The 23377-nt window shown below is 47.4% G+C and overlaps 1 protein-coding gene and 1 long non-coding RNA gene across 2 annotated transcripts in view; one reads left to right on the top strand and one right to left on the bottom strand.

The window, feature by feature from the left end:
• Positions 1–23377, top strand: part of TF (transferrin) — a 54879-nt gene that overhangs the window by 20508 nt on the left and 10994 nt on the right. Inside the window, exons 15-23 of the mRNA XM_030575766.1 lie at positions 772–956; positions 3158–3344; positions 4956–4979; positions 7016–7057; positions 8941–9020; positions 9577–9727; positions 10752–10846; positions 12783–12860; positions 16216–16298. Of these exons, the coding sequence (XP_030431626.1) occupies positions 772–956; positions 3158–3344; positions 4956–4979; positions 7016–7057; positions 8941–9020; positions 9577–9727; positions 10752–10846; positions 12783–12860; positions 16216–16298 (925 nt within the window). The remainder of the gene's footprint in view (positions 1–771; positions 957–3157; positions 3345–4955; positions 4980–7015; positions 7058–8940; positions 9021–9576; positions 9728–10751; positions 10847–12782; positions 12861–16215; positions 16299–23377) is intronic.
• LOC115657981 lies at positions 5091–9411 on the bottom strand. The gene is made up of 2 exons (XR_004002103.1): positions 8931–9411; positions 5091–5548 (listed from the first exon to the last, which is right to left on the bottom strand). It is a non-coding gene; the product is annotated as an uncharacterized LOC115657981 (long non-coding RNA).

The raw sequence follows: 23377 nt of genomic DNA, 5'->3' as shown, positions 1-23377 counted from the left end.
ATGTGCAGGTTTGGGTGGGTGCAAACACACTAGTGCTAGCTTCAGACTCCAGTGGCTGGTCACTGCAGTCTATGGCCCAAGTCCTGCTCACCTTGCTCTGGTGCTGGGGAGCAGATGGCATGTCCACCCTGCTCCAGATAAAGCCTGCCCGTTCTGTCTGAGATCAGTCTTACCCCTTTCCTGGGGTATGACTTCACGGGTAACTCAAACAATCATAGAACAGAAACCCCAGTCCAGGCTTTCTCCCCAATACTAGTCCCACGGCTTCCTGCAAGGACAGGCTGTCTCTGTCCCTAGTTTTCTGACCACAGGCTAACCCCCTTCCCTTCCTTCCTCATGGAATTAACAAGCTACACCTGCCCCAGTCAGCCCAACTCCCACTCAACAGCTTCATGCAGGGTTCTCTCTCCTGCCAGCCTGTCACAGAGTCTGCCAGTCACTGTCTGTACACCTGAGAGTTCAATACCCATTTCCACAAGCCTTGGCTACGGTCTTCAAGCCAGCCGAGGGGATTAGACACATCCTCCTCTAGTAGAATGAATATTAATAAAATATGTGTGAATAAATCCTCCAGATTGCCCTGGCAGTCTCCCCCACACCAGCAGCTTCCTGTTGAGCTCTAGTCAGGGCATCTCCTAGACACGTGCATGTATTCAAATACAAGCACACACCCAGACATTCCCAAGGATACCCCCCCGTGGGCAACCACACTCAGAGTAAAGCCTGGTGCTGTCAAACAGCTCTAGAGCTTCCATCTAATTCTCTTTCAAGGACATAATCCTGCTGACTGGGCAAAGGGGCTGAAAAGTGACCAATTCGAGTTGCTGTGCCGGGATGGAAAACGCGCCAGTCCTAATGAATACAAGAAATGCCACCTGGCTCTAGTTCCTGCCCATGCTGTGGTCACACGTCCAGACAGAGCAGCTGATGTCCGCAAGATGCTGATAAAGCAAGAGGTCAGTACTGGGGAAGAAATCTATTCAGCTTGTTTCTATATTCCCCTCTTAGCATTTAGCGTGAGCCAATAACAGGTCATGCATAAGTGAGACAAGCCAGTGTTAGAAACTCTTATCAGCAAGTCCAACTCCCTGTTCAAATCCAGATGCAGCTGGCTGTATCAATGTTTGGATTCATGAGAGTGGATGACCACACTGCTACAAATGTAATAGAAGAGGGGCAGTCTATCACACTGAATTTTTTTCATCCAATCAGCCCAATTTTCTAACAGCCCATTGCATTTAATGAAAGGTCTACCATTGACTTTGGTAGGCACTGGTGCCATTCTCACAGGATGCCATAAGCCAGATATTTTATGGCATCACAGACTATATAAACTTTCCACTCAGTTTCAGCTTGTTTGCATATTCTGTCTCATCTACTGGAAATATGAACCCACAAACAGTGTTTCATACCATTGCAAGAAAAGAAGAGGTGATCAGGACCTTCCTCTTTTGCTGGCAGAGATTCCTGCTGTGACGGCTTGGGTCACAGAAACCCCCCCTGGAACTGCCACCTGATGTGCAGAGACTACCTCTAAGCTTTCCTTGGCAGGCTGGGACTTTGGTACCTAGCCTGGTTGTGCCAGACATGCTAGCCTGCTACAAACACATACCCTGGTCTGAACCATGTCCCTCAAAAGCCGCAGGCTTAATTGAAAACAGCTTAAGTGCTCCTGTCTCCAGCACCCAGATACCCAGCTCCCAGTGGGGTCCAAACCCCAAACAAATTCATTTTACTATGTATAAAGTTTATACAGGGTAAACTCATAAATTGTTCGCCCTCTATAACATTGATACAGAGAGATACGCACAGCTGTTTGCTGCCCAGGTATAAATACTTGCTCTAGGTTAAATAATAAGTAAAATGTGATTTTATTAAATATAAAAAGTAGGATTTAAGTGGTTCCAAGTAATAACAGAAAGAACAAAGTAAATTACCAAGCAAAATAAAACAAAAACATGCAAGTCTAAGCCTAATACAGTAGGAAACTAAATTCAGGTAAATCTCACCCTCAGAGATGTTCCAATAAGTTTCTTTGATAGACTAGACTTCCACCTAGTCTGGATCCAGCAATCACCCACGCCCCCGTAGTTACTGTCCTTTGTTCCTGTTTATTTCAGGCATCTCTTTGGGGTGGAGAGGTTCTCTCTTGAGCCAGCTGAAGACAAAATGGAGGGGTTTTCCAGGGCCTTATATAGTCTCTCTCTTGTGGATGGAAACCGTTAATGTTCTCCTGCACAGAATCACAGCAACAAGATAGAGTTTTGGAGTCACATGGGCAAGTCACATGTCCATGCATGACTCAGTTCTTTATAGGCCGACACCATTGTTAGTTTGAACGTTCCCAGGAAAGCTCAGATGTAGGTTGGCGTCTCTCTAGGTCCACTATTAGCTTTCCCAATTACTTGAACAACCCCTTCACACCTTGTTGACCAAATTTGTCTTATGTGCTTCCTACAGCAACACTTTAAATACAAGCATAGAGCCAACGCTCATAACTTCACATATAAAAATGATACATGCATACGAATAGGATGAATACATTCAGTAGAACATAACCTTTGCAAAGATATGTTACATGCCATATCTAGCATAAAACATATTCCAGTTATGTCATATTTACACTCATAAGCATATTTATGTAAAGCATTATGGGGTGCAATGTCACACCTGGTATACAAGAGGAATTGTCCTATGGGAATCTCTGGCCACCTTAAATTGAGCCACAATGTGAATATGAGAGACTGGAGAATTCAGCTCTCTGCATGAGGAAAATATGTATTTTGAGATCTCTCACTATTTCTATAGGACCAAAACTGATTAAGACCAGTCATGTAGTGATACACGGCTTCATACTGCAGTCTCTGCTCTCTGTATTAGGGCTTTCTACCTTGCCAATCACCGTATTATCTGAGCTCTTTCCAAGTAAATCTGCAAGGTGAGACCCCTACTGGATTTTATGGATTCTTCTGCTCTCCTCCCGTCCCTGTAGAAATAAGTTATTTTGGGAATATATGCAAATATTTTTTCTTACATTGTTCTGTTGATGATGAGAGAACTTTCTCCAGCTTTACGCCGTATAGATGATCTGACTTTGCATGAGGCTGAGTCTTTGCTCTCATCTATGTCCATTTACCCATTCATTCCTGTATTTCAGGAACTGTATGGAAGCCGTGGAAATCAGACAGATAGATTCCAGATGTTTCAGTCTGAAACCAAGGACCTTTTATTCAAGGATTCCACCACGTGCCTGATTCAACTCTCCACAGGAACAACCTATAAGGAGTTCCTGGGAACAGAGTACCTTGATTCTGTTTCTAGTCTCAATAAGTGCTCACCATCAGGTAACTGTAACAAACCCAGATGAGAAATAGATGAACTGCATCTGTCTGCTACATAGATATGAATATCATGGGGAGTTGGGGCTCAAGGGAGTTATGTCTGTCCCTGCCCAGTCCAGTTTTCCAAGAAAAATGAAGGCAATGACTTATGAACATACCAATACATGTTTTTTTCTTGCAAAAATGTTGAGTTGAAACATGCTGGATTAGTATCACCAGACACTAGGGTCTGTTATTTATCTCTAGTATAGGTAGTGTATGAGAAGCGGTGATGCAACCGTCCCTGCCCCGCCAGTGTGCTCACTCCTGTTTTGTGGAAACTACATATCAGGAAAAGAGACGACGAGTTCCTTTTTCACATCCATTCAGTACTTGGCCTCTCATCTGAGATTGCCAAGGCGGCGGCAAATTAGAGGAGAAGACCTGGCACAGATTTGAACCAGTTCCCTAGAAGCCTTTTAACAAGTCCCTTGAGCCCATCCAGTCCACTGGCCACTAATATTATGAAAAAGTTTATTCCCCAACTGTAACTGCACTTAGGATGGAAGAATTCCATGCACTGCTACAGACTAGAGACCGAATGGCTAGGCAGCAGTTCTGCAGAAAAGGACCTAGGGGTTATAGTGGACACGAAGCTGGATATGAGTCAACAATGTGCCCTTGTTGCCAAAAAGGCTAATAGCATTTTGGGCTGTATAAGCAGGGGCATTGCCAGCAGATTGAGGGACGTGATCATTCCCCTCTATTCAACATTGGTGAGGCCTCATCTGGAGTACTGTGTCCAGTTTTGGGCCCCACACTACAAGAAGGATGTGGAAAAATTGGAAAGAGTCCAGCAGAGGGCAACAAAAATGATTAGGGGGGCTGGAGCACATGACTTAGGAGGAGAGGCTGAGGGGACTGGGTTTGTTTAGTCTGCAGAAGAGAAGAATGATGGGGGATTTAATAGCTGCTTTCAACTACCTGAAAGGGGGTTCCAAAGAGGATGGATCTAGACTGTTCTCAGTGGTACCTGATGACAGAACAAGGAGTAATGGTCTCAAGTTGCAGTGGGGGAAGTTTAGGTTGGATATTAGGAAAAACTTTTTCACTAGTAGGGTGGTAAAGCGCTGGAAGGGGTTACCTGGGGAGGTGGTGGAATTTCCTTCCTTAGAGGTTTTTAAGGTCAGGCTTGAAAAAGCTATGGCTGGGATGATTTAGTTGGGGATTGGATCTGCTTTGAGCAGAGGGTTGGACTAGATGACCTCCTGAGGTCCCTTCCAACTCTGATATTCTATGGTTCAGAGAGAGCTGGAAACAATATATTGCTGTGAGCTCTCCAGCCAGCTAGTGCTCCTGCCCCATTTCCTATGGTGCTTCCTGCTTGGAGAACACATGGCCAGAGTAGCTCTGAGCAGCCTGCCCTTGATCCACTCCAAACAGTGAAATCCTGTCGGGACTGGGTTGGGAGAGCTCTTTGAAGCACTTTGTGCATGTAAACCTAGAGTATGTTTTCCACATGGAGAGACTGTTACAGTAGTGTTATCTGTGCTGGTAGGATGTGAGGTGTATTTATTTTCTGTTTAAACAAGTTGCCAGCAATATCGGAATCTGCCTGTTCTCTTCCCCTTACAGAACTCCTCCAGGTCTGCAGCTTCAGTGACTTGGACTGATCAGATTAACAGGTGCTCCTCACAGTGGGAGGAAAAATCTGGATGCTTCATTCCTTGTAGCGTTCTCAGCACTGAACTGTAGCTAGCTGGCATCCCACTGCTGCTGTCTCTTCCACCCCTTTAACTCACTGTTGAAGAGGTGTCTAGCCTGTTCTCATGACATTTGACTCCCTACTGTCACCAGAGCAAGAAATAAAATCTCAGAGTCTAACACTGGGCTTGCTGTGATTTAGTTTGAAGTTCTCTGCATTTGGAGTCTCAGCTATTACAGAATGCTATCAAGTACACAGAATAGCACAAGCCAGCCTCACAGAAATGTACATATTTATTTTTCAGTGTGTATGGTGTGTCTATCATATTTCTTTGGAAGCACTAACAATGCATCTATATAGCTGCTATGGTAATACAAATAATAATACAAACCCAGAATAACCCAAACCAATAGAGCTTATTCAGTACCAAACCTTAGATACCAAGTGGAACCAGTCAGAAATGTTGAGTTGCAATTTCCACTAATGCTACATGACCAGCATTTCTGATGCAATAGGTTGGCACCTGTAAGCAGCAAATAAACATAGTTCACTGCATGGAAAATTTAGATTTTGTGTTTTTCCAGCAGGACAATTGTATCGAACCAGCTAAAATCTCCGAATTATTGACACATCAGCTCTCTTGGAGTTGGTCCGACCAGCCTGTCATAGCTCCAGTCAAGTACCCTTCTTGGCTACTCCCAGACTGCTGTGTAGGGATCTAGCAACTGAATCCCTCAGGGCTTTCAGCCTCCAGAGCTGGAACAGAGCCCAGGCACTGCCCCTATCTTTGGGTCCCTAGGCACACTCTTGGGGTGCTGATCCTCTGTCTAGCACCCTCTCCTGAGGGTCGAGACTGTACAGTCAAACTGCCCAGGGGTACTGACCCCTCAGGCTCCTCAACAGCTTCAACACGCTCTCTCACAGAACTCCATCCAATAGTAAAAGCCTCCTGGATTACAGTTTACTTCTTCAAGGGGCTACGTAAATAGTGCAACGCATGAAACATACAGACAGGACTCTGCTCTTTACTCATACAAGAAATACACAGATCTAGACAAAGTCACGCCTACCCACATTTCCCTACCTCATTTTTCTCATTACTCCAGAGCTGGAGTCAGAGCCCACCACGGCTGTCCAGGGTCCTTCTGCTGCAGTGCACTCCCCCACCCCAGGAGCTGACACTATTCTCACGGGAGGGGTGGTGGTGGGGGGGTTAAGAGAACATGTAACGTAGGGCACAGAGAGCAAGGAGGGTTGGATGGGGGTGGGGGGCCTTTAGGGGGGTGCTCAAGGGGTGGGAGCAGGGGATGGGCATCCCAGGGGGATGGTCAGGGGACAGAGAGCAGGGGTGTTTAGATAGGATGCAGGAGTCCTGGGGGGGTTGGACGGGGGTGGGAGTTCCGAGGGGCTGGATAGGGGGCAGGGGCAGGCCACGCCTCGCTGTTTGGGGAGGCTTAGCCTCCCCAGTCTTCCCTACCTGGCACTCCATACAATTTCTGTACCCGATGTGGCTCTAGGGCCAAAAAAAGTTTGCCCACCCCTGATCTAGGAGAACATTAGCCAACCCCTTCTTGCAGCAGCTCTGATTGGTTGTTCTGCCACATGGGCAAGTGGAGCAGGCACCAATCATAGGACTAAGATTTGCTAGGAGGCTGTGGCTTCTTAGCACTAGACTCAGCCCAAGCCCCACCAAAATCTGGTTCACTTGTGAAAAAGTTGCATGAGGTAGTAACTGCAGACACGTAGGAGGAAGTATCTTCTCCCAGCTCTTGCCAACTTGCTTAGCTTATCTGTTGGCCAGTCAGCATACAGCAATTAAAGTTAAGGGTCATATCTGCTTAGGGTGATCTGAATTGGGTGGGACAATCTCAAAATACAGCGTTCAAGTCCTGGGCTGAATGACTCCAGGATGATATTTGTTCCAGCTGTGCACCTGCCTGAGGCTCAGAGGAAGCGCCAGTCTCACCCCTGCTCCTTCTCTTCCTCACAGGCCTCGCCCACTGGCCAGGCCAGAAGCTGGAGCTGGGCCATGGTAAGAGCCAGGAAGCCTGGGTCACTGTGGAAAGCCCTGGACCCTCCATGCTTGTTATTTCTAGTGCAGCCCAGCTTGCTTCAGGCTGAATCCTGAAGGGGCTTACAAAGTGCAGTCAGGTTAAGCTAACTTGCTGAGCAAGGGTGCTGATCTGTCATTTATAGCAGTGCTCTTAAAGTACAGGATATTTGACTATGGGGCTTCAGTTTCAGAGTTCCCTTTGGATTATTTAAACACTAGTTCTGGATTTTTTTAGGGCCTATATGTCCTGAGTGTCCCCACTGATCTAGGCCAGTGTTGTTAACGCTTGGGATTGGTTGGAGTTTTCCCCAAAGCCCCAGCTGCTATAGTCAAGAGACTGTGTGAAAAGTAACCTTAGCTTTCATTAACAAAAAAGGGAAACTTATAGGTCTGATGTTTGCAGAGAAAAACTTGAAAAAGCTTAGGTGTGCCTCCTAAAGTCTGCAAAAGAAGGCATAGAAAAAGAATCCAAATTTTATTTTAAAAAACCTCAAGATTTTTAAGCCCTTGATTTTTTGGGGGCCCTGCCTCATCATTTTTGAAAGCTCTGAGGTCAGAAATTCTAAAATCAGATCATAAATGAACAGTTTTTACTTTGCAGAGTGACAGCATATTTTCAGGCCTCTGTGTATTCCAGTGGTGAAAGTAACTTACAGCTAGAGTCCTCTCAAGATTTAAAGGCCCTGGGCACTGTCTGTGGCTGGGAGCCTGAGGGCCTTTAAATCAGTCTGGGGCACCCAGCCACCTCTGCAGCTGGGAGCCCCCTGGGGCAAATTAAAGGGCTCTGGCTGCCGTGGAGTCCCGGGCCTTTTAAATACCCTCCCACACCCCGCAGCTCCGGCAGCTGGGCTGGGGCCAGGATTTAAAGGGCTTGGGGCTCCCTGCAGCAGTAGCCTCTGCTTTGCTAATTTGCATCTCAGATGTATTTAATGATTTTAGCTTCTACTAGCAGCAGCTTGCTGACTTGTTAATTTTAGAGGAGCAAGCCCTATGTGTTAAAAACCAGTACCATCGATTATTTATATCCAAAAATTCACTACATATCTAGAAATTTAGTAGGGGCCCTGTGGAAAATACAGTACTGTATGTACTCATGTCATTAGAGACAATATAATGTACATACACAAGAAGGCACACTTCAGGTTGCTAAGCAACCTTAATCTTGACCTTTCCTAACTTTTGAGTACTTGACTTTGCAATGCTAATAGTGTTCTCTTAATGCCATTTTTGTATGGAATATACTATGTAATATGTAGAATTCAAGGATGCAGCAACAGGCTGATTAAAGATTAATGTTTTCCTCACTCCCACAGTGCTCCATATAACTGCCCGTTTAGCTATGGAACTCATGCAAGTCACTCTGGTGACCCATGAACTGTTATTTTGTCAAACCTTCAGGAAATGGCCCACTATGCTTTGGAACTATTTGACATTATAAATTGATAAATCCTGATGTGGTGGCGATGCTGGCTGCCCTACATGGGAGCAGGAGGAAGGCATGACTGCCAGTGACCCTGGTGCAAAGAGAAGAGTTGCTGTTAAAAGTTTTACAGATTGTTTGGCAGCAATTGCCTGCAGACTGCTGAGGGAGTGCACTTAAAAAAGCCACCTGTGGCGCTGGGCGCCTGGCAGAGCTGGGCTACAATCTCCTGCGCACCCAGCTCCATGGGAGGAGGGCTGGGTCCTCATGCTGTGTAGGATTACCATATTTTAAGTTCCCAAATAGAGGACACTGCTGGGAGGAGGGAGAGTACAGTTTCTCCTGTAGTTCCTTTCTAATTTGAATAGCTAATATTTATAAATAACAAGTGTGATGACCTCAAAAACAAATGAAAATCAAATTTAAATGTACCTTTTTCCAGGCAGTCAGTCCCAGCCCACAGCTGCTGCTCTCCAGCCGCCCAGTCCTGAAGGCATCACTACTGCCAGCGGCAGCGCAGAAGTAAGGGTGGCCTCCAGTAAACACGCATGCTGGGATTTTCAGTTCGACCAGAATCGATGTTGGAAAAAGGACGAGCAAGGAAAAACCACAGACGTGTATATCTCAAAAATCCACTGGGACGGAGATTGGAGGAGAGGCCGTGTGCGGGGAAACCCGGACACCTGGTGACCCTGGCGCCATGGGCACGAACGGAGGAGCAAGAAGCAGGCACTTGACCCAGTGGGGCTCCCAACAGGGGCCCTGGGCTGCTCAGATGAGCGGAAGTGGCCTGGAAAGATGCCCTCTGTGCCCATGACCTCCAAAGTGAATGGGGGCAGTTAAACTGGGTCAGGCCAGGCAACCCTAGACGGGACGAACACCCTGTGCGGCCCGGCTCAGGGCGCCGCCCTCCAGGCCAGGAGAGGGAAGAAACTACAACTCCCATGAGGCTCCATGTGGAGGACCACAACTCCCGAGAGGCCTTGCGGCGAAGCCGTCGGCGGGTGCGGGCGGGGAACTACGTTTCCCATGATGCATCTGCCCGGCGCGACGCTCTGACGGCATGGGCCGCAACTAGGGACACGTGGCTGCCAGAGCGGGAGAGGGGATGGCGCCGGAGGGCTACCAGCGAAGCGGGCTGCAGCCTTACCTGGACTCGCTGCGGCAGGTGCCGAACGCGACCCTGCTCTCGGTGCTGCTGGCGCTGCTGGCCGTGGCCCTGACCCTTCGTGAGTGACCGCGGCCTATCTCCCCCCAGCCGGTACTCCGACCCGATAACCCTCCCCCTGGCCTGTTCCCGACCCCCTACCCGGTTCGCCTCCCTTCGGCCCGGCCCACCTTCCCCCGGCCACCCCGACAGGCTGCCTGGCCTAACCCCCCCGGCTCGGTACCCCAACCCCCTAACTTACTGAAAGTACAGTGTCCCAAATTCAGTGCGCCCAACCACTCCCTCTTGTAGTTGATTTTTCAATGCGCTTTTAATTTACAGTGGAACCCCATTTATCTGATCTAATTAGGACTGGGGCCAGGTCAGTGATCAGATAATCAGAAATTGGGATAATTAGGAGAATTGGCAAACAGCTTTCTATCCCTTATTTTAAGATAAGAGGGCAGCTCAGGCAGTCATCCCCGGTGGTTGGTTGGTGGTTCGCTTAATATGGAGGCTCGGATAAATGAGGTTCTTTTGTATATCAATAAAACGTGTTCAAGCTGATACCTATATATATTGGGGCTCAGGAAATTAAAGGTCAGCGTTTTATCTTAATTGTGGAAAACCACAGATTTTTGTTGTTTTTTATTATCAGAAAATTTTGGCTTTTGTATCATGGAAAAGTAGGATTTCAGAGCCTTTGCTCTATTGCAGCTGAATATCTTCAGATGTGGTCAATGAGTTTTCAGTGAAGTTTGGCTATCTGGAAAATTTAGAAAAGTTTTGTATGAACCATTTGTTAGCTAGAGAGATTTAGAGAAAAGATGGTGGGACTTGCAAAATTAAAGGGAGTATTATTTAATTTTAACAGCTAATTGTTCATCTATACCAGGTAGTATTAAACCTTGTCAATATGAAACTCAAAAGCCTGAGAAGGTGCTGTCCATAATGCTCAGAGCAAGGTTAGATAAAAAGGGTTAAGACATCTGAGCTGTATCTAGACTAGTACTTCCACTGATGGCGAATTACAAATCCAAAATTTGTTTGTACAGATGCACACTTGGTCATATACTGGTATCCTGTAATTTTTCCTCTGTCCACAGTGGTTTGGAAACTTATCCAGGGCAGGAAGAGCAGCCAGAGGACAGTGCTTCTGGTAGGCCTTTGTGACTCAGGAAAAACACTGCTGTTTGTCCGAGTAAGTCAAGTTTGGTGTGTTTTATAGTACTCCTACTACTGAGATTGGCAAGGTGAATGAAAACTGCATGGCTCGTGCTCTTCTTTTCAAACCTTTATTGGGCTCTTTGGATGCATTTGTGGAAGAGGAGAAGGCTCTTTAAATTAAAACTTGCAAGTATAGTAGATTCTGCTTAATAGAAATCTGGATGTTATCAGCTTCCGGTTAATAGTATCATTTTGTTGGGAATCAGCCCTGTCCTATTGACTTTAAGATTAATGGGATTCAGATGTTGGCAGTGGCATGCCATTTATTAAGGACAATTTTTTAGGAGGAAAGCTCCAGCTGCAGGTAGGTTTGCAAGCTGCAGCCAAGAAAGGAAGTGCTGGACTGGGCCTTCTCTCTTTGCAGCCTAGCAAACTGCCTGCAGCCTTTAGTGCTTCCTTCTGGGACTGCAGCCCAGCAAGCCTGCCTGTGCATAGAGATTGCACAGGTGGTCAGGGGCTGAGGGCTCTGTGTGGAGGCTGGGGAAAGGAGCTGCAGCCAAGAGGGAAAGTAACGTAACAGACACAGGGCAGCTAGGGTCCTGGGCAAGGTGGAGGGGGAGGCCTCAAGTGGAAGGGGCGGGGTTGGGGCTAGACTCCCTCAGCTAGCCTAGCCTGGGCTCCAGTGGCAATTTAAAGGGCTCGGAGCTCTGATCACTGGTGCAGGGCCCAAGACAGCTGCCCTTTTTGCCCCACTCCCCCCCAATCGGCGCCCGCCGGTTGGGTTGGCTGTGTATCGGCAGCCATTTTCTTACCGGTACACCGTACCATACTGGTTTACTTTCACTTTTGGCTGCAGCCCAGATGCCAGAGCTTCATGGTACCTCTCCTTGTGCTCCCCGGGCTGCACCAGGGAAGAAACCGCTGGGATGTGCTGAGCCCCAGTCCCTGGAGAGATGAGGTGCTGTGTAGCTCTGTGGACTCCCACTGCCTCTACTCACTCTAGAAGCCCGAGCATCTGGGCTGCCAGCCCCACTGCCCACAGGCACATTTCCTTGGCTGCAGTCCTACAATTCGAAGGCCAGCGTTTCCTACCCTGGCTGCAGCCCTGCAAATGTGCCTTCCGCTTATTGGCAACTGCTGGATAATGGCAATTTTTTGCAGGCCACTGAGGGGGGTTGCTAATATACAGAATCTGCTGCACTTTGTTTTATTCCCTCTTGTTTGCAAAATGCTCCTTGAAACATGAAGATTAGAAAACCTATTTTTTTCTATTTGGCACATATTTACTGAGTTTTGAAAGAACTGGAAATGATGACGACTTTGTAAATGCCTTTTTAAAACATGTATTTAAATTTATCACCCTTTCCCAATCAGCTTGATTATAAAGTGGGCCAAATACCAGACATATATTTTCTTTTTTTTTTAAAAGTCTCAAAGCTGAGTTCATCTCTTCATATATTCCTGTATTTCCATTACCTTGTTCTAAATGTTGTTTAATCAGCCTGATTTCTAAAATCAGGGATGAAACAACTTGTTCATACATAAGTAAAAATTAATTATAGCTTGACACGATACTTTTTGTTTGCTTGGGTCGTCTTCAGTGTCCCTATTCTGTTTCCAGTAAGGCTGCTGAGATACATAGCAAAGAATGTTAAGTGTTTTCTTGAGAGGAAACTGCCTACAGCATTGTAGTTGCATATCATTCTGGACTGTGATTAAGCATTAATGGCAGCTTTGACTTCGATATTGGAGTCCTTCATTTCGGGGGATGGAAGTGTTCCATGGAGATGGAGCCAGCCAATGTTAATTGATTGGGAGGTTCCTGGAATGATAGGAAACAATAGATTTAACATTTCCTAAAACAGACAATTCCATTGTTTTGCTGAAATTTCAGTGAGTGAGTAGAAAAAACATTTCTTCGGAAGCCTGGAAATAGGATTGATTTTCTTCTCTTGTTTTATTTTTAATAGCTGTTAACAGGCACTTACCGAAACACCCAGACCTCCATAACTGATAGCTCTGCTGTTTACAGAGTCAGTAATGACAAGGTAAGCAGACACTGGTTTCGATTTTGCATAAAACTCTTGGGGTATGACAAGTTTGGTTGAGAGCTGGTAGCCTTAGAATTTACTGCTGATTACAGTCAGATACTGCAGAGAGAGGCGCTAGTCTCTGCGTAGTAAAGCAGAAGCTGTACATCTGATTTGGTGTCTCATTCTCCTAGCTTTGCTAAAACTGGAACGGGTCTGCCTAAAATTTCACTCAGTTGGTCTTAACCTGGGATAGAATCTTTCTGGAGAGGCTGGGACAAATCTGTGATGGAAGGGCAAATAGGGAATGGAGGTCTGAGAAGCTCAAGTGGGTTTCATTCCGTTTTCAGTTTTTATTTTTGTTTTTTTTGGCTCATCATGTCTTCAAGTGTTTTGATCTAGAAAGTACAGATTTGTTCCAGTCTTTTAAGGAGGTTGGTTGCAGGATTATTTAGATATTAAGAGCTGGGTTCATAAGCTAAATAAAGGATGCATGGCGCTAATGGGGCAGGAGTCATGAGAACGGAACCATATGAGGAAAGGAGGCTGGTCCAGAAGAAGCCACGAAAATCTCCAGCAAAACTTTAAGCTTGAGTTCAACTTGAAGTTTAGTTATTTAAGTCTAACACCACCCTCACGCTGCTAATATTTGTAAACTTATAATCATATTTATCAAGTATCAGAGAGGTAGCCGTGTTAGTCTGGATCTGTAAAAGCAGCAAAGAATCCTGTGGCACCTTATAGACTAACAGACGTTTTGGAGCATGAGCTTTCGTGGGTGAATACCCACTTCTTCAGATGCATGTGGTGGAAATTTCCAGGGGCAGGTATATATATGCTAGCAAGCAAGCTAGAGATAACGAGGTCAGTTCAATCAGGGAGGATGAGGCCCTGTTCTAGCAGTTGAGGTGTGAAAACCAAGAGAGGAGAAACTGGTTCTGTAGTTGGCAAGCCATTCACAGTCTTTGTTCAATCCTGAGCTGATGGTGTTAAATTTGCAGATGAACTGAAGCTCAGCAGTTTCTCTTTGAAGTCTGGTCCTGAAGTTTGGCTGTATGTGATGGTCAGTGGAGTCCTGTTGGTTTCTTTCTTGGGTTTGTCTTGCAGTAGGAGGCTTCTGGGTACACGTCTGGCTCTGTTGATCTGTTTCCTTATTTCCTCGTGCGGGTATTGTAGTTTTGAGAATGCTTGGTGGAGATTTTGTAGGTGTTGGTCTCTGAGGGGTTAGAGCAGATGCGGTTATACCTCAGTGCTTGGCTGTAGACAATGGATCGTGTGATGTGTCCGGGATGGAAGCTGGAGGCATGAACTCCACTGGCCATCACATACAGCCACCAGCTAAAACCCCTCCAACGCATCATCAAGGATCTACAACCCATCCTGGACAATGATCCCACACTTTCACAGGCCTTGGGTGGCAGGCCAGTCCTTGCCCACAGACAACCTGCCAACCTGAAACATATTCTCACCAGTAACTGCACACCGCACCATAATAACTCTAGCTCAGGAACCAATCCATGCAACAAACCTCGATGCCAACTCTGCCCACATATCTACACCAGCGACACCATCACAGGACCTAACCAGATCAGCCACACCATCACTGGTTCATTCACCTGCACATCCACCAATGTAATATACGCCATCATATGCCAGCAATGCCCCTCTGCTATGTACATTGGCCAAACTGGACAATCTCTACGGAAAAGGATAAATGGACACAAATCAGACATTAGGAATGGCAATATACAAAAACCTGTAGGAGAGCACTTCAACCTCCCTGGCCACACTATTGCAGACCTTAAGGTGGCCATCCTGCAGCAAAAAAACTTCAGGACCAGACTTCAAAGAGAAACTGCTGAGCTTCAGTTCATCTGCAAATTTGACACCATCAGCTCAGGATTGAACAAAGACTGTGAATGGCTTGCCAACTACAGAACCAGTTTCTCATCTCTTGGTTTTCACACCTCAACTGCTAGAACAGGGCCTCATCCTCCCTGATTGAACTGACCTCGTTATCTCTAGCTTGCTTGCTAGCATATATATACCTGCCCCTGGAAATTTCCACCACATGCATCTGAAGAAGTGGGTATTCACCCATGAAAGCTCATGCTCCAAAACGTCTGTTAGTCTATAAGGTGCCACAGGAATCATATTTATCCCCCTCGTGTGTGAAAGGCCTATACAAATTTTAGGGCAGAGGTACCCAATCTGTGGGGCGTGGTCCCCTAGAGGGAAGTTGAGGAATGTTTAGTGGTGCATGGCTGGGGCCTGGGCCAGCCCCTGCTGGGGGCAGTGAGGGAGCGACACCCATCTCTGCTTCTGCCCCTGGCTGCCAGCCCCATATCTCTGGCTGCTGGCCCAGGGCTCCGTGCCTACCCCCAACGGTGACTCCAGCCTCGGACTCCTTACTCGCATTTCTCCCCATCCCCTCCCTGGAGCTGGGAGGGGTGGCAGCACTGCCAGCAGGCTCCCTACCTGGCTCAGTGCCTCCTTGGATGTGGCAACATCCCTCAGCTCCTAGGCAGAGGGGGAGATGCAGCCAGGCAGCTCTGCACGCTGCCTCCTTCCTGATTGCTGGCTCTGCAGCTCACATTGACCAGGAACTGCAGCCAATGGGTGCTGGAGGAGTGGTGCCTGCAGGCGGAGGCAGTGCATAGAGCCACCTAGCCCCTCTGCCTAGGAGCAGAGGGATGTTGCCGCTTCTGGGGAGCCTCCATGAGGTAAGCACTGCCCGAATCCTTCTCCTGCGCCCCAGCCCTGAGCCCCCCTGCCACACCCAAACTCCTGCTGCTGTTGGGGAAGGGGGGTGCAGTGGCCTGAGACTGCCCCAGTAGCAACTGGTGTGGCTGGGCCTTGGGCTGCCTGAGCTGCTCAGATGGTCCCTGGGACAGCCGCAGCAGCCACTGCAGAAATCGCAGAGGTCCTGGAAAGTCACGGAATCTGTGACCTCCATGACAAATTCTCAGCCTTACTTATAACTAGTTGTAGCAACACAGAACACAACCATGCTTGTGAACATGTGAAGTGTGTGGGGAAAGGTTTAACTAGCAGTTTGTCAGCCTGGAGCTTGGCCTAGGAAAGAGAGAGTTGTGATGGTGGCATGGGGGCCTCTTACACTCATGTATAGAAGCTGCCTATCAACAGCAAATAAGTGGGGGATTTTGGGCTCACCTGCTGTAGGAGAAATGATGATACCAAAGGGGACTGAGGAACTGCAAAGCAGTCTTGTTTGCTGTATAGGCCATGGCTGTCTGTAGAATATGAACTGTTGTATGTCTTGTTACATATTTTATTACCCAGACCTGCATGATCATGCATATTTGTAGATTAAATATCGATGGAATTGTTACTGCTTCTGATCCGTTTACAGGGCTCTAGTGTGACGCTGGTTGACCTCCCAGGCCATGAAAGCTTGCGACTTCAGTTCTTGGAGAGGTTCAAAGCTACAGCTAGGTAAGTGTTTGAAGAATGGAGGAGATGGATGCTTCAGTCTGTAAATGGAGAGAGGCCAAATTATGATATGAAGGCTGGGTTGGGGAGTGAGTTGAGAGAGATTTAAGCAAATATGGAGCCCCCTGTAAAGCTATTCTCTTGTGCCTTGTGTTATAACGTCAAAAACCAATGTGCAACCTCCTTCATTTCCTCTACCCTTCCATCCCCCGGAACTGCTCTGCCATGTCAGTTTGGGGGAGGGGCGTGGGAAGAGAGTGGTAGAAGGCAATAGGAAATGCGCATGGAACTGGCGTGTACATTTCTGGAGAGAGCAGAAGGAGGTTTCCACTCAACTCTGTCTGCACGTTGCAGGTGTTGCTTCATACCATGATAAGCAACCATCACACTGGCATCCCTGGTAAGACAGCACCCCCACCTGTCCAGCACACTGACCCATGCTGATTGGGGCAAGGGTTCAGTGCTGCCTTTGAGCAGAAAGTCACCTACGGTACTGAATCAACAAGGTCGCTTGTGCAGCACCTAGGCTTTCCTTGGAGGCCTTCCATGCCAGTGCTGTTCATGTCAAACCCTGCAAAGCTTACAGTGTGACAGCCAGGATAACATAGTTGCCTGGCCCCACTGTACAGACAGAGGATGCAGGTGGAATTTAGCAGAGTTGCATTCCCAACATTTTATTCAACATATTCCAAACTTCTATATAATGGAGCAACTCTTAGTTCAGGGGATTTGCCCCAGAGGGCAGCATAGAGAGAGCTGAAGTCAGTTCTTTGCTGGATTTTTGATAACAGCTTTCTGAAATAGCACTAAGAAAGTGAACCCACCAGGATGTTTGGTTCGTTTTTTTTTAGGGGAGGGGGCACAATTAAGCTTGAGTGGATCTTCAGCACCCCAAGCTAGTACAATCCCTGCTCCTTGGGACTTCTCCTCTTTTCTTAAATCTTTCCCATGCTAGTGAAATCCTGTACTTCTCTCTGTGTCCAGGTCCACAGCCTCAGATAGTGGCCTGAGTTCAGGCTAAGGTTGCTTTGGGAAATGAATTACTCTTTTACATTCCAAAATTAATGTTAGTCACTGGGAGGGCTGTCGGGATGTCTTTGGTGGGGTTATCAGCTGATAACTGGTAGGAATGGCTGAGCCATCCATACCATAGTGTTAGCAGGGGGTGAGCAAGCTCTCTTGCCCTGTGTGTAGCCTGTGCTGCGTTCATGTTGCTAATCTGCCCCAAGTGTTCCAGACCCGAGCCTCTTCCAGTGCACCTCAATTGTGATCTTCAGCTTTCCAGTTCTGGTTCATTTCTGAGCAGATCACCAGATGTAGCAAAATGGCTGGCTCTTGTAAACATAGGGCCTCCAGATGTCAGGCCAAAAATGTCTTTGACTTGGGAAGTGTTCTGAACACAAGAACCAATTGCTGATGCATTAAACCCTCTGCTGTTGATAGTATTTGTTAGGGCTTTCCCTTCACCCTCCCATTTCTCTGGTTCTTGTCATGCAGACAGTGTGACAATGTGGGACTGTTCTTACTGTTTTCTCTGAATACTGTGTGGGTACCTCAGTTTCCCCTATGCAGTTCTTAAGGATCTAGGTGGTGGGTTAAGGATGTGTGATTGTTCCAGAGCCCTAGAGGGCAGGGGTGATGCTGTCTGCACAGAGAATGGCCGACACCCTGTCTCCTGGCAACTGATGGCCTTGGCCCCTTCCCTGCAAGGGGCCAACTGAAGGTGTTGGAGAACAAAGAGATCAAGTGGCCTCCTGGCCCTGGGAAAGAAACGAAGGCCAGAGGAGGGGCTGGAGGGAGTCTCAGTTTGGAGCTGGCTGGGGAAACGGAGGGAGGCCCAGCACTGGGGTCTGGGCTCCCTACCCTCCCATGATGGACCTGACTGAGAGGTCCTGTTTTCTGTACCTACAAGCTCTGTTTTGGACTGTGTTCCTGTCTGATAAATCTTCTGTTTTACTGGCTGGCTGAGAGTCTCAGTGAATCGCAGGAAGTGGGGGGTGCAGGGCCCTGACTCTCCCACACTCAGGCCATGTCTACATCTAAAATTTTGCAGCGCTGGTTGTTACAGCTGTATTAGTACAGCTGTATAGGGCCAGCGCTGCAGAGTGGCCACACTTACAGCAACCAGCGCTGCAAGTGGTGTTAGATGTGGCCACACTGCAGCGCTGTTGGGCGGCTTCAAGGGGGGTTCGGGGAACGCGAGAGCAAACCGGGAAAGGAGACCAGCTTCGCCGCGGTTTGCTCTCGCGTTCCCCGAACCACCCTGCAAACCGCAGGGAAGGAGACCTGCTTGCTCGGGGGTTCGGGAACGAGAGAGCAAACCGGGAAAGGAGACCAGCTTCGCCGCGGTTTGCTCTCGCGTTCCCCGAACCACCCTGCAAACCGCAGGGAAGGAGACCTGCTTGCTCGGGGGTTCCGGGAACGCGAGAGCAAACCGGGAAAGGAGACCAGCTTCGCCGCGGTTTGCTCTCGCGTTCCCGGAACCACCCAGCAAACTGCAGGGAAGGAGACCTGCTTGCTCGGGGGTTCCGGGAACGCGAAAGCAAACCGGGAAAGGAGACCAGATTTGCCGCGGTTTGCTCTCGCGTTCCCGGAACCACCCAGCAAACCGCAGGGAAGGAGACCTGCTTGCTCGGGGTTCGGGGAACGAGAGAGCAAACCGGGAAAGGAGAACAGCTTCGCCGCGGTTTGCTCTCGCGTTCCCCAAACTACCCTGCAAACCGCAGGGAAGGAGACCTGCTTGCTCGGGGGTTCGGGAACGAGAGAGCAAACCGGGAAAGGAGACCAGCTTCACCGCGGTTTGCTCTCGCGTTCCCGGAACCACCCAGCAAACCGCAGGGAAGGAGACCTGCGTGCTCGGGGTTCGGGGAACGCGAGAGCAAACCGGGAAAGGAGACCAGCTTTGCCGCGGTTTGCTCTCGCGTTCCCGGAACCACCCAGCAAACCGCAGGGAAGGAGACCTGCTTGCTCGGGGTTCGGGGAACGAGAGAGCAAACCGGGAAAGGAGAACAGCTTCGCCGCGGTTTGCTCTCGCGTTCCCCGAACTACCCTGCAAAGCGCAGGGAAGGAGACCTGCTTGCTCGGGGGTTCGGGAACAAGAGAGCAAACCGGGAAAGGAGACCAGCTTCGCCACGGTTTGCTCTCGCGTTCCCGGAACCACCCAGCAAACCTCAGGGAAGGAGACCTGCTTGCTCGGGGTTTGGGGAACGCGAGAGCAAGCTGGGGAAGGAGACCAGTTTGATTACCAGAGGCTTCCTCGGTGATGCTGGGATACCTGCTTATTCCACGGAGGTCAAGAAAAGCGCTGGTAAGTGTCTATACTTGATTACCAGCGCTGGATCACCAGCGCTGGATCCTCTACACCCGAGACAAAACGGGAGTACGGCCAGCGCTGCAAACAGGGAGTTGCAGCGCTGGTGGTGCCCTGCAGATGTGTACACCTCCTAAGTTGCAGCGCTGTAACTCCCTCACCAGCGCTGCAACTTTCTGATGTAGACAAGCCCTCAGTGACAAACAGCAAGCAACAAAAGACCAGACATCTGAAGTGCAAACAATGCAATGTTTATTGGGGTTAGTTTCCAAGCAAGCACATTCCGAAGCCCTTCACACCAGTTGGGCATATCTCTGATTGTCTGTTCCCCAGCGTTCCGTTCCCAGCTCTGATGCCGCAAAGCATTTACCCCATGTCCCCCTTCCCAGCTCTGGCGTCACAGAGCCTTGCCTGTGTCCCTGTTCCACGTTCCCTGTTCTTGTTACCCCAGCTTAGCAAGCATGATTCCAGTTTCCCCTCTGCTTCCTGTTTGATGCTAGTTTATATTGTAATATTCTCAGCTATACCTAAACCAATCATTTTACTGAAATTTAACTAACCAATCCTAACATATTGTAACATTGATACGTGATTTCTTGCCAGACAGGATGCTATCAAACAAAGTTTTCTTTAATCATCTTAAGATCTGTTCCTTTATCTGGTGGTGATGGTCACTATCAGGACAGGATCGTCTTCCTAAAAGCTCAATGCCACCTTATTTCAATATAACTGGTTTGGGATATGAGGCTGTGACTATTTGCTTCCGAGCTTATGGCTGCCTCTGCTGCTTAGCCAAGGGCCTTAGCCTAAGAACAAGGCCTCGGACTGTCCTAGTGAGAGAAGACCCATACACAAGAGGACTGTGATTTTGATTCTTCGTTTTTATACCCCTGTAACTAGCTAAGTGATAAAAATACACCTAAGTTCTTAAAGTATAGGCCTTTACAAGCAGGCCTGAATATCTGTATTCTAACAGTATTGTCTGTTGCAGCTGTTCAGAAAAGGAATTCTACTAATCCGTCACCTCAGCCTGTCAAAATGTATTCTTACCCTCTTGGCTCCCTGGTGTTAAATCCAGGCTTGCTCAGACATGAGACGTGGAGGTAATTGTAATCCTAAACAATGCTGCTAAGAAAGAAATCTCATTCTTTCTGGTATCCCACGGCCAGCCTGCAGGCCCACTTCCTCTCGAGCCCTAATCCCCAGCAGTAGCTTGGGGAAGCTCTTAATGAAGGTACATTGATTGCCATTCACGTCAGCCACAGAACTAGTATAGTTGCTTGTTTGTAATTTTGGTTAAATTTTCATTAGTGTCCTACCTCCTCTTCTGTGATGTGCTTCTGCTTCCCATTTTGCATAGTACAGAGACTGTCCTAGTAAGGGAGCATTTCTTTCTGTCACTCCTCTGGGAAACCTGCTCTCAAAGACAAGATACTGACTTAACAGCTAATGGCTTCTTTGTGGGTGGGATGTGTTTTACTTGTCCCAGTCTGAGATTGTCGAGTGGGATAATGCTTATTTAGAAATACAAGCTTTTGCTGGGACTGTGAGGCTGGAAAACCCATAGATCACTTGTTGCAGTTTTAACTTCTGAAACCACCCCTGTAAATTCTGATGGAGAAAGCTACTGAGAACTCAGGATCCTAACGGCAGGAAGGTCACAAGTCCAAAAAGGAAGTTGTTTTCTCCTTTGAACCTTCTTATTCAGTGGAGGGGCCATGGTGATGTTAGCGCTCAGGGTAACCTTTAGCCACAGAGCCTCACAGTTCAGCAAGGCCAAGAGGTAACTTGCATGTACAGAAATGCAAATTAGATGGTTGCTTGCTGTAACTAGGTTGTCTGAGTGGCGCCCCCTTGTGGCCTCTCTGTGCACAGGTTGCCACACTGCAGGTCCTCGCAGATTAGGGGTCATGGTGCTTTAGTCCTCTGGCTATGGCATGTTCATATTCTACCCCCTTCGGGGACGTCAGTGTCCAGAATAAAAAGGAAAACATCAGACTTCAGAATAGGTGTGTTGGGAGCATCCCACCTATCTACTCTGGGCTTGTCTCAGGTGGCTAGTCCCCTTGTCAGTCCCACCCACCACATGGCTCATCCAGGCAGCAAGCTGCCTTACGCTTTTGGCTGGAGTCAGGCATCCCTCGTCCAGGAAATAGCAGAGCCCCAAGCTAGGCCAGGTTTCCCAGAGTGGATAAAAATCAGTTGTTTTTTTTTATTTTTAGAAAATTGGATTTTTTTATTTAAATGGGATTTTTTTGATAAAATGCTTTTTGAGGAAAAACCTATCTAGAGATACGTGTTAGATCAAAGATATCTCATGTGGAATGGGGATTATAAATTCTAATTCTATAGGATGAGACAATATATTCATGTAATGTTTAAGAAAAAAATTGTAAATGAGTTCCAATAGTTCATGGATTAGGGACCCATCCTGTGGGGTTCCAGGAGCTTCTGTATAGATTATTTAGGCTAATCTTTCTATCTACCCAATGGGACTCCGTGCTCAGTCTAGAAGATACCATCAGAGATGCTTAGTTTTGTAGTTCTCAAACTGTGGATTTGTCTCCAGAGGTAACATGCTTGTTAACAGTAAAAATGTTTTTAAATAAATAATATATAGAGATAAGAAATAACAGACCTCAACTCTGTTGTTCCTCTGGCAAATTTGTTACACAGAGTTAATCCGTTACCTCTCTCTAAAAGTGCAAAGTTTTAAAAAAGTTCAATGAATAAAAGATTGTTGGGGGTGGAACAGATCTGGACAAGAAGAAATCTAGAGATAAATGTGAGAAGCGAGGGGCATATGCTTGTTGTTTTTTAAAAATATTAAATGTTTGCTGTTGAAGAAAAATATCCAGAATACTTAACGTTGTTGGTTTAGTTAAATAAAACAATTTAAATGTCTGTATTGTGATGTTCTACTCCTAATACAGCATAGCAAGAAAATCCTCCAAATATTAATGATTAACCTGTTGAATTGGAGATAGTTCACCTCCCAATGACTTCATAAATATCTGCTTCAATTACCTTTGGTAAATGAAATAACCAAACAAGCATTCATTTTCTGATATAGCTGTAAAACTAATCTGAAAAGTTTTCAAAATAAATCACTGTTTAAAAATCTATAGTGGATACCTTCTAAAAATGAAACCTACATCTATCTCCGAGTTGTGAAGAATATGTATTAAGGTTATAACAACCAACAAGAATTCACTTTTATGTAGAAAATCATGATTTAATCGAGTCTTTCTGACTAGTGATTTAAATCAAATCCACCCTGAGATTTCCCCATTTTAATTCTGCTCTCCCCACCTGACATTGGCTGCAGGTGGAGCGGAGTGAGGTCCAGTGGATCCACAGGCTCTCCTGAACCTCATCATTGCCCTGGTGGAGCAGAGAGGCCCCGTTATGCTCTCTGTTTGCAGCAACCTTCTGTGGGGTGGTAACAGGACTGCACTCAGTCTGCCCAGCTATATGGACCTGGCTCCGGCCTGAGAAAGATGGGGCAGTCAGTTGATGCACCAGCCTTTCACCTGGTTCTGGGTTCAATTGTGGCGTGGTCAGGAGTGAAAACGCATTTGATAATGTTATTCTCGTACCTGCTAGCACAGTAGGCAGCTTCTGCTTAGTAGTGGGCTGGATTGGGCGGTCAGGAAGTATTACAGGAAACTGTTCTGGAGAGTAGTGGGAGGTGAACTTACCTTGGTGCTTCTCTCCATCTCTGGCTTGAGGACTTTCCCAGGAGAGCACCTGGCCCAGCTCAAGAAGGGCA

This window comes from Gopherus evgoodei, chromosome 9 (genome assembly GCF_007399415.2).
Source record: "Gopherus evgoodei ecotype Sinaloan lineage chromosome 9, rGopEvg1_v1.p, whole genome shotgun sequence".
Lineage (NCBI taxonomy): Eukaryota > Metazoa > Chordata > Testudines > Testudinidae > Gopherus > Gopherus evgoodei.
The sequence above is the reverse complement of the archived record's forward strand: the minus strand, read 5'-3'. Positions and strand labels throughout refer to the sequence as shown.